This window comes from Choristoneura fumiferana, chromosome 6, assembly GCF_025370935.1.
Source record: "Choristoneura fumiferana chromosome 6, NRCan_CFum_1, whole genome shotgun sequence".
Classification (NCBI taxonomy): domain Eukaryota; kingdom Metazoa; phylum Arthropoda; class Insecta; order Lepidoptera; family Tortricidae; genus Choristoneura; species Choristoneura fumiferana.
Genome location: NC_133477.1, coordinates 16,529,296 through 16,543,411, shown reverse-complemented (window position 1 = coordinate 16,543,411; position 14,116 = coordinate 16,529,296). Strand labels below are relative to the sequence as shown.

The window sequence follows — 14,116 nt, the reverse complement described above, 5'->3', positions numbered from 1 at the left end:
TAATACTCTTTGGAAAATGTCATGATTTGACTATTAAATCTTAACATTTCTTTCTCTTGTGTTATATTATTTTATGGATACAGCATTTAGATTTAGATTCGAAAAACACTCGTATCAGGAAGATCAAACTGCTAATTGTTAACACAAAGTTAATTAATGGAGCCCACCTTGATTTATCTGCACAGTGACTTCATTGTTCTAAAATTACGCCAAACCTATTAATACTCTACTGTTCAGTGTCTTTTTGCTAGGTTCGTTAATGTACGGTTTTTTTTGCCTGCTAATAATATAAAGTAGCCGCCCGCCCCGGCTTCGCACGGTTATATACTAATGACGAAAATGAGACAAAATCTACCGTGCGAACATGTTCTGTCTCGTTCAGTCACCGTAAACTCAGGTTTCTATAGTCCTAGCGTTCATCAATAGTCCAAACGGACTTTTTAATATTTCGAACAATTACGGAACTGCTAACGTCATCTAGGAGGTTCATCGCAGCCTAATCCAATAGAAAATGCACGATGAACCTAATAATCGTTAGCAGTTCTGTATTTTTTCGAAATGTTAAAAAGTCCGTTTGGAATATTGATGAACGCTTCGGACTATAGAAACCTGAGTTTACGGCACTTTTTATCTAGTCATCATATCAGCCGTAGGACGTCCACTCTTTACATAGGCCTCCCCCATAGACCTCCAGTTGCTTCGGTTTGATGCGGCCTGCATCTACCGTGATCCCGCGACTTTAATAACCAGATTATCCGTCCATCTCGTTGGCGGACGTCCTACGCTTTGCTTGCCGATCTGCGGTCTCCATTCGAGAACCTTTCCTTCCCCAAGGGTCATCTGACACAATACCGTCAATACCGTAAGGGCACTTGGGGCCTGTGCCCATTTGCCCAGGGCCTCCAGCTCAAGGGGGCCCCCGAAAGGCCAATATAATTTTCCCTTATAATATAAGGCCGTTTTTTTCTCTATTTTAATTCGACATAAAGGTATAATAGAAGATGTTAATCAAAAGATATCCCGTAAGCCGTATAATTAATATCTTAATCAAATCACACATAGGGCCACCGCGCATACACTCGGAATTCCGTTTCGAAATTTCGATTCAAAATTCCGATTCGGGATTTCGAACTCAGTAAATCCATAAAAATCTATGGACCTACCTCATACGGACAGTACTTTTCCGTTCGAACTTTTCTCTGATTCGGAATTCCATGGTGGGCTGTGCGTTCAGAATTGAAATAAACGTATTACTTATGTGTGTGATGTATTTACGGAATCCGCCGAATCGGAATTTCGAATCAAAATTCCGAAACAAGATTTCGAGTGTATGTGGCAGCCCTTAGGTAGGTACATATACTTACATAATATATTTGATTTGTGTGTAATAAAAAAATAGCACATTTACAGCAAAACAAAAACCCCCTTTCTTTTTCCAACTACGGAACCCTAAAAAAACATAAATTCTTGTGTGCCCCAGGGCCCTGATCTGTCATCTTGTTTGCTGTACAGTCAAGCAAGGGCAAAGATATCGACACGGGCAAAGTTGCAAAAATATGTATACACGGCCTTAATGTTAAGTGCATAAAGTCGTGTATATACGTATTTTTGTAACTTTGGCCGTGTCGATATCTTTGCCCTTGACTGTACAGTAGAGTTACTGTAAACCTCACCTTATCACCAGGATGCCAGCCGGCTGCTATCTGGCTGCTGAACCGCCACGGTGCTCACAACCCTGAGGCCGACGAGCTGTCTGAACTGGAGCGCCTCAACAATTACAAGGACAATGTCCTTAACAACTACCGGACGCCGGGCTTTAGGACCAATCACAACGTAAGTCAAAAGGAACCTGTTTAACTTCACCATCATCATCCCAGCTGGTCGTACTGCTCAGCGGCGTCTTTAGCCCATGTAGCGCCCGTGTGCAATTATTACTTTAGCGCCATCTAGGAAGCGCGCGGTCAAAATTGAATAGGTACAAAATGCCGCGGCCGGCGCCCCTAAAACCGCTGCGCCCGTGTGCAACGCACACCCTGCACTATAGGTAGAGACGCCTCTGGTACTGCTGGGCTTAATGAAAGGGCACCGGAAGAAGAAGAAATACCTAAAAATATCGAGCGTGCCACAGTGTTGCGTAGTCCCGTTTTGTTCGCAAAAAAGGGAGGACAAAGGTTTCCGAAAGACAAAACTGTCTTAAACCACAGACATTCATTGCAATTAATTTCAGGTTTGCAAAATATTCACAAAAATATTCACAAAATTATTGTAATTATAACCCGCGTAGCTCACCCAAAAATAGGTGACATTTGACATTTCGGAGACCTCTCGCTACACTAGCGCCTCTAGCGGCGAATTTATATAGGATAGCCCTCATTTCGTACGCACATGAAATTCGAAACTTTCAGAGGTGCGAACTCAGATTCTATAGGCTGCGTTTGAGAGGCGTCTTTCTTAGTGCAGGATGTGCAGGTGCATTGCACACGGGCGCAGCGGTCCTAGGGGGCGCCGAGCGCCGCTCGCTACGGACGTTGGCCGGCCGCGGCACTTTCAATGACCAACGTAAAATAAAAAGAGCTCTGCTTTGCATACCACATTTTGTATAGCATCTGGAGCTCTTCTTATATTTGTTGAATTGGATGTTAGATCAATTTCCCAGAATCGTTATTTCTTATTTTCATAGTAGCGCAAAACCCAATCAAAATTGACCCAGACACAGTGACGATGGAGCTCCGCGTTTTGTGGAGTTTTGGCCCTTGGGGCCGATGCCGCGATGCAAACTTAACATAACTTAAACCTATGTACCTATAAGTTTCTGTGTCGATTAAAATTGGGAAAAACGCGATTGTGAATTAAAATAAGATTCAGTAAAAAATCATATCTATTGGGAAAAAAACCGGCCAAGAGCGTGTCGGACACGCCCGAAATAGGGTTCCGATGCCATTACGAAAAAATTAAGTAATATTTTTCTAAGGATTTCGTATTTTGTACGGAATATTCCATGTTCTGGTATATTTTATGACGCGAATTTTTCCTATGCATACATATCTCAGGTTGCTTATTTCTACTTTGCTACTTAAGCAGCAGCACTAGCGACATCTTAACTTAACTGTTATAGTTTCCTTATAAGTTTGATATACTTACTACCATCCTGAATTTTTTCAAAAATTTTTACCCACCGGTTTAGATTTTGGAGGGGGGGAAGAAACGCTCGATTTTAATGAAAATTTGCACTTTAAAGTTGAATATTTTGTAAACAAATAAAAAAAATCGTTTTAGCAACCCCCTAATGGGTCTTAAAGACCTATCTAACGATACCCCACACTACAAGGTTGGATGAGAAAAAAAACGCCCCCACTTGACGTCTATGGGAGGTACTCTAAAAAATTTATTATATTATTACTTATCTCATTTTGTCGGCATAGTTTACATATCATTCGTGCAAAATTACAGCTTTCTAGCATGGATAGTCCCTGAGCAAAGCCGCGGACGGACTGACAGACAGACATGGCGAAACTATAGGGGTTCCGTTTTTCCACTTTGGCTACGGAACCCTAAAAATGCATTAGGAAATAACGATTCTGGTAAATTGATCTAACAAGCCCGATTTGGTTTATTAGGGTTAACACCAGAACAGCCTGTATAATTCTAAATGCAGTCAACACAACAGCACATCATGGTATCCAAAACCGACCAATTTCATCTTCAGATTTAATCTCCAAACAATAGAGTTTATTTATTATCCATTGGGGAAAATTGACAGTTTGTGGTAACTTGATGTGCTGTTACTTGTACTTTGTACCCATTCCATTTTGAGCGCGAGCCTACTAGGGGGCGCTAGGATAATGGTTGCACACGGGCACTACATAGGCTAGAACGCCTCTGTGCGTTTCCATTTTGGGCGTTAATCAAACTCAAAAATCAAAAAGCCTTAGGTCTAACTTATATAGTCTACTAGCTGTTGCAATAAACTTCGTCTGTGTACAGTTCGTTTATCGCTATCCCCGGGAATAATGCTGTTTACCGCCATAAAAAATATCCTTTATATCCAGTGTCATTTCCCGGGACTCAATCTATCTATAGTATACCGAATTTCATCTAAATTAATTCAGCGGTTTAATTAGATGTGATGAGGTGACAAACAAACAAACAGACTTACAAACTTTCGCATATACTAGTGGGAAGTTGTATATGTTGGGATGCAACTCACACTTACAGTATGTAGGCTAAAGTAGGCTGTAGTTAGTAATTCTTCCGTTCGAATGTAGATAAATAGATATAATCTTTTTCTTCAAAACAAAGACATGGCTTATTTAATAACTAAAGAGTAATAAAACTAACAATTCAGCACTTAAAATTATGCCCGAAAAAAGGTAATTACGATAGCAAATAAAAACATGAATTAAGTAACAATTAAACAGATCAGACACATAAATGAGAAGCCATGTGATACACTAAAGAACAGGCGCTGGCTCAGCATCGTGCTGCGGTAAGCCGCGGCGCTGGTATTCTGCCAATACTTATTACAGTAAGGTAAGGACGCTGATGAAGTGATAGACACAGCGCAATCTCGTCATCAAATGAGTTTGATTATTTAGTGGGATCCAAAAGTAGCAAAAACCTATTCAGTATTATTGTAAATGATCCATATTTATAAAGGCTTTAAATTAAAATTAATTAAAAGGTGGATAGAGAAAAAATGAAAATTGTCTCACTTCAGTATTTCCTCTGCAGCCACAGATGTGTGCCGCCGATCTCGCCCTCCTGAGCGGCTGGTCCTTCAACATCCTCAACCGCACCTTCGCGGGAGACCTGACTTCAGCGGGCTACATGCAGACCCAGGACCTGGGCAGAGAGTGGCGCAGACGCTACCCTAGCCTGTTCACCACAAACAACCACGATTACCTGGTGAGCCATGTTACAATATCATGCTATGACGATTGTTAGGTTTACAAGCTTGTGAAGCTTGTGATTGGAATCAACTTCTGTCAGTAGTGTTTCCGGATAACTATGAGTATGACATTGGGGCTTTCAAGAAAGGGCATATATATTTTTTTATTTTAGAAGTCGCCACTCGCCAAAAGACAAAGACAAAAGGTTGCGAACCGTTGCACCGAATAGCCTACGACTACTAGTTACCTACTAGGTTAGGTTAGGTAGATTTAGGGTAGGTTTATGGTAGGTAGGTTATGTACCTACAACCTCGTATTCAAGCAAATATGGCTACCCTACTTGCAACAAATTCACATGAATAAAAATAAAGCATCCTGAATAGATTTAAAAATATATATACCAATGTTTACGTAAGCATGGGGGGTAGGGTTTTGCTGACTCGCTGACAAGGGGGGGGGGGGAATAAAATGACTAAAATTCTGCTTACGTAATACTTAAATTACCCCCTTACTGTTATAAAGTTTCTTGTTAATTTTTGTTCCAGTTCAAGTTCGCGAACGAAAAGCGTTTCACGGATTCGTTCCGAGCCTTCACTGAGGGCCTGTTTGGAGCCCAGGCGGAGAGCATCGTCATGCCGAGAGACAACGACGAAAAACTTGTCAGGGTAATTAGATTTTTTTAATTATTTCATCTCGTCCAATATTCCGCAGTGCCTGAAGACTAGAGTCTTCGACCAGTGTGTGTTGCCAGTGCTGACTTATGGCTCTGAGACGTGGTCATTGACTATTGGCATCTTAGAGAGGCTCAGAGTCACGCAACTAGCTTTGGAGAGAGCTATGCTTGGAGTTTCTTTGCGCGATAGAATCCGGAATACGGAAATTCGTCGAAGAACTAAAGTCACTGACATAAGTAGCTGGAAAAATATGCAAATTGAAGTGGCGCTGGCAGGCCTCCTACCAGGTGGACTGCGACATCGTGAAAGTTGCGGGAAACCGGTGGATGCAAGTGGCGAGTTGTCGTTCATTGTGGCGGTCTAAGTGGGAGGCCTTTGTTCAGCAGTGGACGTCTTCCAGCTGATGATGATGATGATGATGATGAATCATTTGCCTACTTTGCCTACATTTGCTTACTACTTACGCGGATTACGCCTCTTAGCAACGTATAAAATTTTACTGACCATCAACATGGTAACCTCGTAAGTCCTGACTCTTAACCATACATTAGCTCTATAGACCGAGCCAAGAATTCTCAGTTTGTGATTTTGGAAAATTATCTTACTACATTAAAAGCTAATTTTATTGAAACATTTGTATCCACAAATCATTCGTCTGTTATTCTTACAATTGATTTATATTTTATGAAGTACACGAGGATGTACGAGGTTAAAGGATTTAAGGAGTGGGCATACCATCAAAACAAACTAGTTTCCTCATGATCATTTAGTGTGGTGTTATGTTACGGGTGCATGAAGCGACTACCACGACGGCCTCTGGTCGCCCCGGTATGGGACTCCTCTCAGGGACACCGAGCAATGCAAGCTCGGCTGTGATCTTTCTTGACTCACTTCCAGTGGCCAGATTGGTTCCAAATTGATACAGAGATCCAATGTCAATTCAATAATAAACCCATTGGGGAAATGCTCGTATTAAACAATGAATTTTTAAATACATGTTTTTTTTCAGCCGTATAAATTCTGCCCAACATGGATCAAAGAAGTCAACGATACTTCTCAAAATTCTCAACGGAACATTTTCGAGTCGAAGCGGGAGTTTGCCGAGGTATTTTTCTTGTTTTTTTTTATTCCAATTTTTCTTGAAAAATGTCTTAATTAAGTATTTTTAGACCAAATAAAAAGACGCAGCAGTTCTGCGATCGGAAAAGGAAGACCTGTAAAAGCCTCATCGTGTTCTAACAGTTGCACGCACACAAGTACCTACCTACAACCAAAATAATCAAAGTATCTACGACATACTCGTAGTTGAACTAGCAAACGAACATGAGGTAAGACTTAAGTATATACCTGGCTACACTTTGTTATTCGCAGAATTTTGTCTTTACCTACTTTTAATTTAGTTCCAAGTTTAGTAACCATTAATTTAAAACAAGTGCAGCAATTTTTTAATAGAGATATAAAATCATAACTCTGATTATAAACATCCAACATAACTAAACATTTAGCTATCTTAACTTCAAAACAAAATGTTCTCAAAAAATTTCGATTTATTTATTTTAACAGTTATAGCAAGATAAGATAACAAACTGACGCGACACAAATTTTGCGTGACCTTTCTATTAACTTGTTAAAAGCATAGCAACTAATCCCGAATGCCAGAGTAATTAGTTTCATTAATGTTTGTATTAATACTAATTGTATAGTGGCCTATTGCCCTATTGAAATTTTCGGCCATTGGATGCAAGGTCGCTACTAACTAGTACTAGACAGTTGAGAGTAGGAATCAGTAGATGGCGCCACGTTCGTTGTAACCGTAATGTATTAGGCGCAGTTGGGTGGGGCTCTAGAGCGTTTCAACCTTTCAACCACTGTATATAGGGCCACTACGAAATTCGAAAATCGAAGTTCGTATCGTACCGTCCCTCTCACTCTCGTATGAAATAATATTAGCGTCAGCGGGACGGTACGATACGAACTTCGATTTTCGAATTTCGTAGTAGCCCTACTGTTTCCCGTGAGTTCGGTTCAGTTCAAAAGTCGTATAATAATCTAATTTATTTATGTCCCAGTTCCAGACTCAGGTTTAGTATGAAAGGGCTTGGACTAAGTTCCTACGCGAGCCCGTGTGGATTGGGAGCTCCACACACCCCACATAATATAATTGTTTCGCAGATGTGTGTCATTCAGTATTAACTCATACATATAAATATAACTAATCATTCGCTTAGCGAATCATATTCTTCCGGCAAGTTGCAAGATAAGTAGTCGACACATGCCTACAAATTTAAAATGGCGGTCTCTGAACGTCAAAATAATAATAGTGACTTCTTTACAGATGGTGACTAACGTCTCTTTGCGGCTGGGTTTCAACTATGACATCGATCGCGACATCATACAACGCATGTACCAAATGTGCCGTTACAACAAGGCTTGGGACATCACGAAGAAATCGCCCTGGTGTGGGGTGAGTGCATTTATTACAGCGCCATCTATGATGAGCAACAGGAAAGTCTTGGCTTATGTAAGCGACATCTTGTGGCGCTTTGAGTACCTAAGCTTATTTTGAGTATTTTGAGTTGTGCATGTAATCCATACTAATATTATAAATGCGAAAGTGTGTGTTTGTGTGTTTGTTTGTCCGTCTTTCACGCCGTAACGAAGCGACGGATCGACGTGATTTTTGGCATAGAGATAGTTTATGGGCCCGAGAGTGTCATATGCTACTTTTTATTCCGGAAAAATGCACAGTTCCCGAGGGAACAGCGCGCGATAACAGAATTCAACGCGGGCGAAGCCGCGGGCAAAAGCTAGTCTGTTACATGTATACTTTCTTAATATCAAATTCAATGAAGAGTCAATGTGTTGTGATTTGGCTAGATGCGAGACTCCGTTTTCGTCTAGTATGTCGTTGAAGGTTGCGTTTTTGTCCATTTTACTTGACGGTCACAATGCGGAGGAGGCTACAATAGAGAGATCTATATCCAGGTGGATATTATGCGTGGGGAACTGGGGACCGAGTTGCGAAGGAAGGGAAGTTTGTATAATGTGGGTCCAAGTTGAGAAACTTCGATGGCACGGTATAGGATTTGGAGTTTCTATATTTTCTCATTAGATGGCGCTAGGAGTCGCTACAAATTCTATACTACAAGTCATTTTTTCTGTTTTCAGGCCTTCTCGCGTGAAGATCTACGTCGTTTCGAGTACGCTGAAGATCTCGAGACCTACACCAAATACGGTTACCAGTCGGATCTCAGCCCCAAACTCGGCTGCACACAAGTTAAAGACTTCGTTAATTTCTTCCGCAACCACGTCAAAGAAGGTAAAGCTGGTTACATTAGTTCGTTTGCAAAATCGGCATCAGCAAATATCATTATCGGTCAAAGATAGCTGTCCACTGCTGAACAGAGAACTACAATAATCGGTTCTGCACTATACACAAAACAGATACTTTGCTTTTCATACCTACGCTCGGCGGTCGCTCTAAGGTTGTCATTGTCAACTATGGCTTATGCACCAAAAAACTATCGCGGTAGTGGCACTCGTATCTAGTTGTTTGATTTATTGTTGAGAATGAAACGGGAAGAATGGAAATATAAATTAATAACTAAAATATTTTAACTTTAATGTCATTGTTCGTTATTGGCGAAATTCACGATTATTTAATTTAAACAACCGTCCACTGAACAGTTACAATAACTTGTTTTTTTCTTCATTTATTGCACAAAAAAAACTGATCGCAAAAAATATCAATTTAGATAGAAGAGTGAAAATATTTTTGAAATCAATACTGCTAACACGAAACCGCCTCTAAAATCAAAATGATGACTAAACCTGTTTTTTAAAATTCATACCTATCCATACTTAATAATAGAAATGCGAAAGTGTGTGTGTGTGTTTGTATGTTTGTCCGTCTTTCACGTCAAAACTGAGCGACGGATCGACGTGATTTTTTGCATAAAGATAGTTTATGGGCCAGAGATTGACATAGGCTACTTTTTATCCCGGAAAAATGCACAGCTCCCGAGGGAACAGCGCGCGATAAGATTCCACGCAGGCGAAGCCGCGGGCAAAAGCTAGTAATCATATAAAAATTCTGCCTCGCTGAGATAGCGCAGCTATTTAAAATTAATTCCACTTTATTCCCTATTGCCCATCTTGGTTCAAGAATACAGTTATTCATCATCTAATAAAATTTCATATTCAAATGCAGCGTCCATGGGATCCAGCGACGTGACACGTAAGATTTATTGCAACTTTATTAAGGGGCTGTTTCACCATCCATTGATTAGTGTTAACTGACGGTTAAATGTGATGCCGTCTCCGTCTATTCGAACAAAACAAATAGAGACGGCATCACACCTAACCGCCAGTTAACACTAATCAATGGATGGTGAAACAGCCCCTAAAAGTTACTTCTTTACACTAGAAATCTAATCTTGACTTGACCTGTTATCTACCGTTAACTCGGTCTAATGTTTTGCAATAGTTAAAAAAACCGGTTGTGAACAGGTTTATAGTTCTTTTTTACTTTACTTGCCGGTTATATGCCAGTTATACAAAATAAGTACCAAAAATTTCAGCAGTATCACTTAAGTGTTTGAGCACGGCAACAACATTATATTTTTTGTACCTATTCTCTTCTTTTCAAGTATCAACCTGCACAAACTTCTCTTGTCAGGCCTGTGGACAAACATGTCGTCTTACATCGGTCTAGTCATCCACGAAAGACGTTGTGCACAGGCAACACGCCAGAATTCCTCCTAAATTAAACAGAGGCAGGCCTAAATGAAAGATGATGATTATTTCCTTATTGACAACATCCTTTTCTGTAGATGCTCCGGTCCAACCACGCGTGTCCGTCCAGTTCGCCGAAACCCCGCTTCTGCTGATGCTGCTAACCGCTCTGGGGGCGCGCCACGACAACGTGCCTCTCACCGGTGACAACTACCATACCACCGCCGTACAAAGCCGCCAGTGGAGCAACTCCATCATGGACCCTTTTAATGCTAACATCGCTGCTGTGCTCTACCGGTTAGTACAAGATGAGTAAGGAGCAAGCGGACTAGCAATATTGGCTATCCAGGCCATGTTGTAGCCGTTCCCAGCTTATCTATCGCTTACCGAGATATGATTTTGCCATGATTAGCCGCCTTTACCTGAGCCTAGTTGGACGTCCAACTCCTACTTAGTTGTAGTTGTGTTGTTTTTAGTTGGCGGGACATTTGCCATCTGGTTACAGAAAATTTCTGTTCTAAATGTTGTAACGTTTCTAGTTTCCTATAAATTCATCCAGCGTAGTTGGCGACACAGCATTATTTTACTTTTAATTCCTTGTTTTTTTTAGGTGCAACCCTAATGGCAATTTCGGCTTCAAGGACCGTTACCAAATCCTCTTCCTTCAAAACGCGCAAACGATGAAGATAGACAACTGCCGTGACGGCCTCTGCGAATGGTCACATGTAATATCGAAGTTCGGAGACCTGGCTGACAAATGCAATTTGGACTTCTGTAATAGCGCGCCTCGACTGAACAGTTTTGTGTCTTTAAGTCTCACTCTAGTCGCGTTTTGCTTTCGATATGTGATGTAAAGTATCTTACACAAGGTGTCAGAAAAAAGCCGAAATATTTCAGCCAGTGGTTAGCTACCGAAGTCCTATTGAATATCCTTTTAAAATTAACAAGAACAAATTATGTGGCATTGACAAATGCTATAAAACATCAGGAATCGATCCAAGCCTTCCCAGAAAAAAGCCTTTGAACGACTTAGTCGTTCATTGAATAGCCCAAACGCCATGGTTACCTTATCGAATTGATATCGCAATAATTTAACTTAGCATCTTGAATGAGATAATCCAACTTAAAATAATTGCAGATGTGTTTATTTGGACTGACTCAAACCCTAGACGAAATATTATGGATAAATTTTCTGAAACTCTGTGGGAAACTAATTCAATTGCATCTAGTTTCATACTTTCACGAAGATGATGTCGTTTAATCGTCCCCAAATAGCTGACGTCCTAGTGTAACACATGTACCAGTTTTTGACACGTACACGAAAGTATACACTGTATGTATAACAGCAGCACTTAATAATGTTAGTGTTCAGATTTGCTGCCCTAAAGTACCTATATTATTCATACCTACCCTATTGTGAGAACATCAATATTGTTACCACGGCAAAACCGAACTCAATGTACAAATTTCGGTATTGCTAAGTTAGATAGGTACTTAATTAATTTAGTTTGTTAAAAACTCAAAAACTGGTGCATTTGCCTTAACCATACTTTTAAAAATGTAGTTGCGAATGGCAGTTCAATTTGTCAAGGTGCTTTTAGAGCTAGCTTACCCAGCGAGTATTCGCAAAATTTAACATTGTTTAACACTGCTCAGCTTGGAACAAACATAACCAACAGTAAGCCACATCGAATCGCCACTACTAATACAAGTGTATAGCGCTGAAATAATGAAGGAATAAAGGCTATACAACTGTTATTTTCACGCATACCATAAAAACTAAAAAAGATGTGTAACATGAACATGATAAACTGAGCCAAATACATCTATCGACACTAGCGACATCTATTACTTACAACAAGACATTTAGCTTGTAGATACAACACAATAAATGTCCAATTTTATTGTAAATACCAAAAAGATAATTAAAATAAGACAGTACATTACAGTAAGATAATTATTAGTTTTATGTTGTTACACCATTTTTCAATTTATTTTATTGTAAAATATATTTTCATAGTCAAGTGTACAATGGAACCAGTTAAATCGTGATAAATTAATGAGTCAGATAAGGAAGTCCATGTAACAATTTCTATATAAAATTCTAACGTTCTGTGGTGGATTCTTATGTTTCTACTATACTGGTAAAAGAATTTGTTTTTCAAAAGAATTTTGTTTATGCACGTTTTTAAAAACAAAACTTAGCTCGCCAAGCTACTTGCAGTGTAATTAAATATAGTTCGTTTCAGGGCTAAGCCATGACGCTTTAAATGTATGTTACCTCGTTCGATACTATACTGAGCGGTAAAAAAACGGGCCCTCAAATGTATGCAGTAATAGGTAATTTTGTATGAAGAGTGGGCCAAATTTTGTGCCGCTGAGTATATTTTCTGTTAGTTAAAATGTTCGTTAATCCGCGTAGCTTTCATCTACAAACAAAATCTAAGTAAATTTAATAAGTTTTGGTTATTTATAATCGATATCAAATCACTTTCCGATGCATTTAAAAAAATAGTATAATAATTGTGTTTGTTTTGTTGTAAGACTAAAAGTAAGGTAATGTGAGATATTATTTCTATGGCACTGCAGTACGGCAGTCTACCTTACTTTATAGTGTTTTCTTTTTAACTTTTTAGTATTTTTGTACTTGTGATGGATTTTTACTATTTTTAAATACTGTTTCACCACTCCTTGAGAAATATTTTTTATGACAGATATCTGGTATACCGTCTCTTTTTGCTTTCTCCGAACAAAAAGAGACGACAAGACTTAACTATCACATAAAGTTGATCGATAAGTGATGAAACTTTGAATATCCTATAAAATCCCGGTCGTTTATTTTTGTTGCTTTATTTAGTTATTGTTTGAATTTTTTACTGTTATATATGAGTTTAGTTTAAGTTGAAAATGCATTTGAATTAAGAGTAAAAAAATAACAAAAATAAAGGATAAAATATAAGAAAACTGTTCTATATGTATTTTGTGTAAGTATATAAAATCATAATTAACACCAATAAAATATTGACGGCTAGATGTAAACCTATTCTATTTCATTTCTTCATATATTATTGGTGTTAATTATGATTTTATATAATATGTTTATGTATGTTATAGTAGTATGTTTGATTGGTAGTAACAGAATTCACTTAACAAATGTATTTTTTAAAAAGTTATTGCATCGTGCTAAATGTTAAGCAATGTTGACTTTTCCATATTTTATCATGATGTTGCACCAGTTAGTTTGTAGTTTATACAATAAATGTATGTTTAAAATCTTTATTGTTGTTTAAAAATGTATGCCTTTTCTAAATGGTTGCTTTTAGCTTTTTCAACGCCATGCCAGTGGGTTACAGTATCCAGTGTACATGCCACAAAGTAATGCCATCGAAGGATATATCGAACCACATTACATTTGCAACGAAATGGCTCCACACTGGTACGCATTTCAGTTTCTTCGACGGTACATTAATAAAATTTGGCATAGCAACTTTGCCCGCTGAAAACGTTTAGTAGTTTATACTTTACAGTGAAGATGAACAAAACATCAAAATTATTTGGCTTGGCGTTGAAAAAGCCTATATTCATGAAAAACATATTTGTCACACATTTAGAGCTATTTCATTGTCGATCGTAGTGTTTTAACTTTTAGATCTTTTGTACCACCGTACTTAGCACGGTAATTAATATTTTTGTTCTGTGTCAGAAATAAATAACTGTTCGTTACTATTTCGATTTTTCCTTTATCTTAATACCTACCTAGGTGCTATAATTTTTCAATAATGAGTAACAGGGTTTGATATACTGTTAGTTAGTTTCAAA

The 14,116-nt window shown here is 38.8% G+C and overlaps 1 protein-coding gene across 1 annotated transcript in view; it reads left to right on the top strand.

Moving 5' to 3' along the window:
- Positions 1-14,023, top strand: part of LOC141429211 (multiple inositol polyphosphate phosphatase 1-like) — a 31,997-nt gene extending 17,974 nt beyond the window's left edge. Inside the window, exons 3-10 of the mRNA XM_074089481.1 lie at positions 1,685-1,833; positions 4,732-4,905; positions 5,435-5,554; positions 6,573-6,668; positions 7,899-8,027; positions 8,732-8,882; positions 10,396-10,594; positions 10,908-14,023. Coding sequence (XP_073945582.1) covers positions 1,685-1,833; positions 4,732-4,905; positions 5,435-5,554; positions 6,573-6,668; positions 7,899-8,027; positions 8,732-8,882; positions 10,396-10,594; positions 10,908-11,151 — 1,262 coding nt within the window. The 3' untranslated portion in view covers positions 11,152-14,023. The remainder of the gene's footprint in view (positions 1-1,684; positions 1,834-4,731; positions 4,906-5,434; positions 5,555-6,572; positions 6,669-7,898; positions 8,028-8,731; positions 8,883-10,395; positions 10,595-10,907) is intronic.
- The last annotated feature ends 93 nt before the right edge of the window (positions 14,024-14,116 follow it).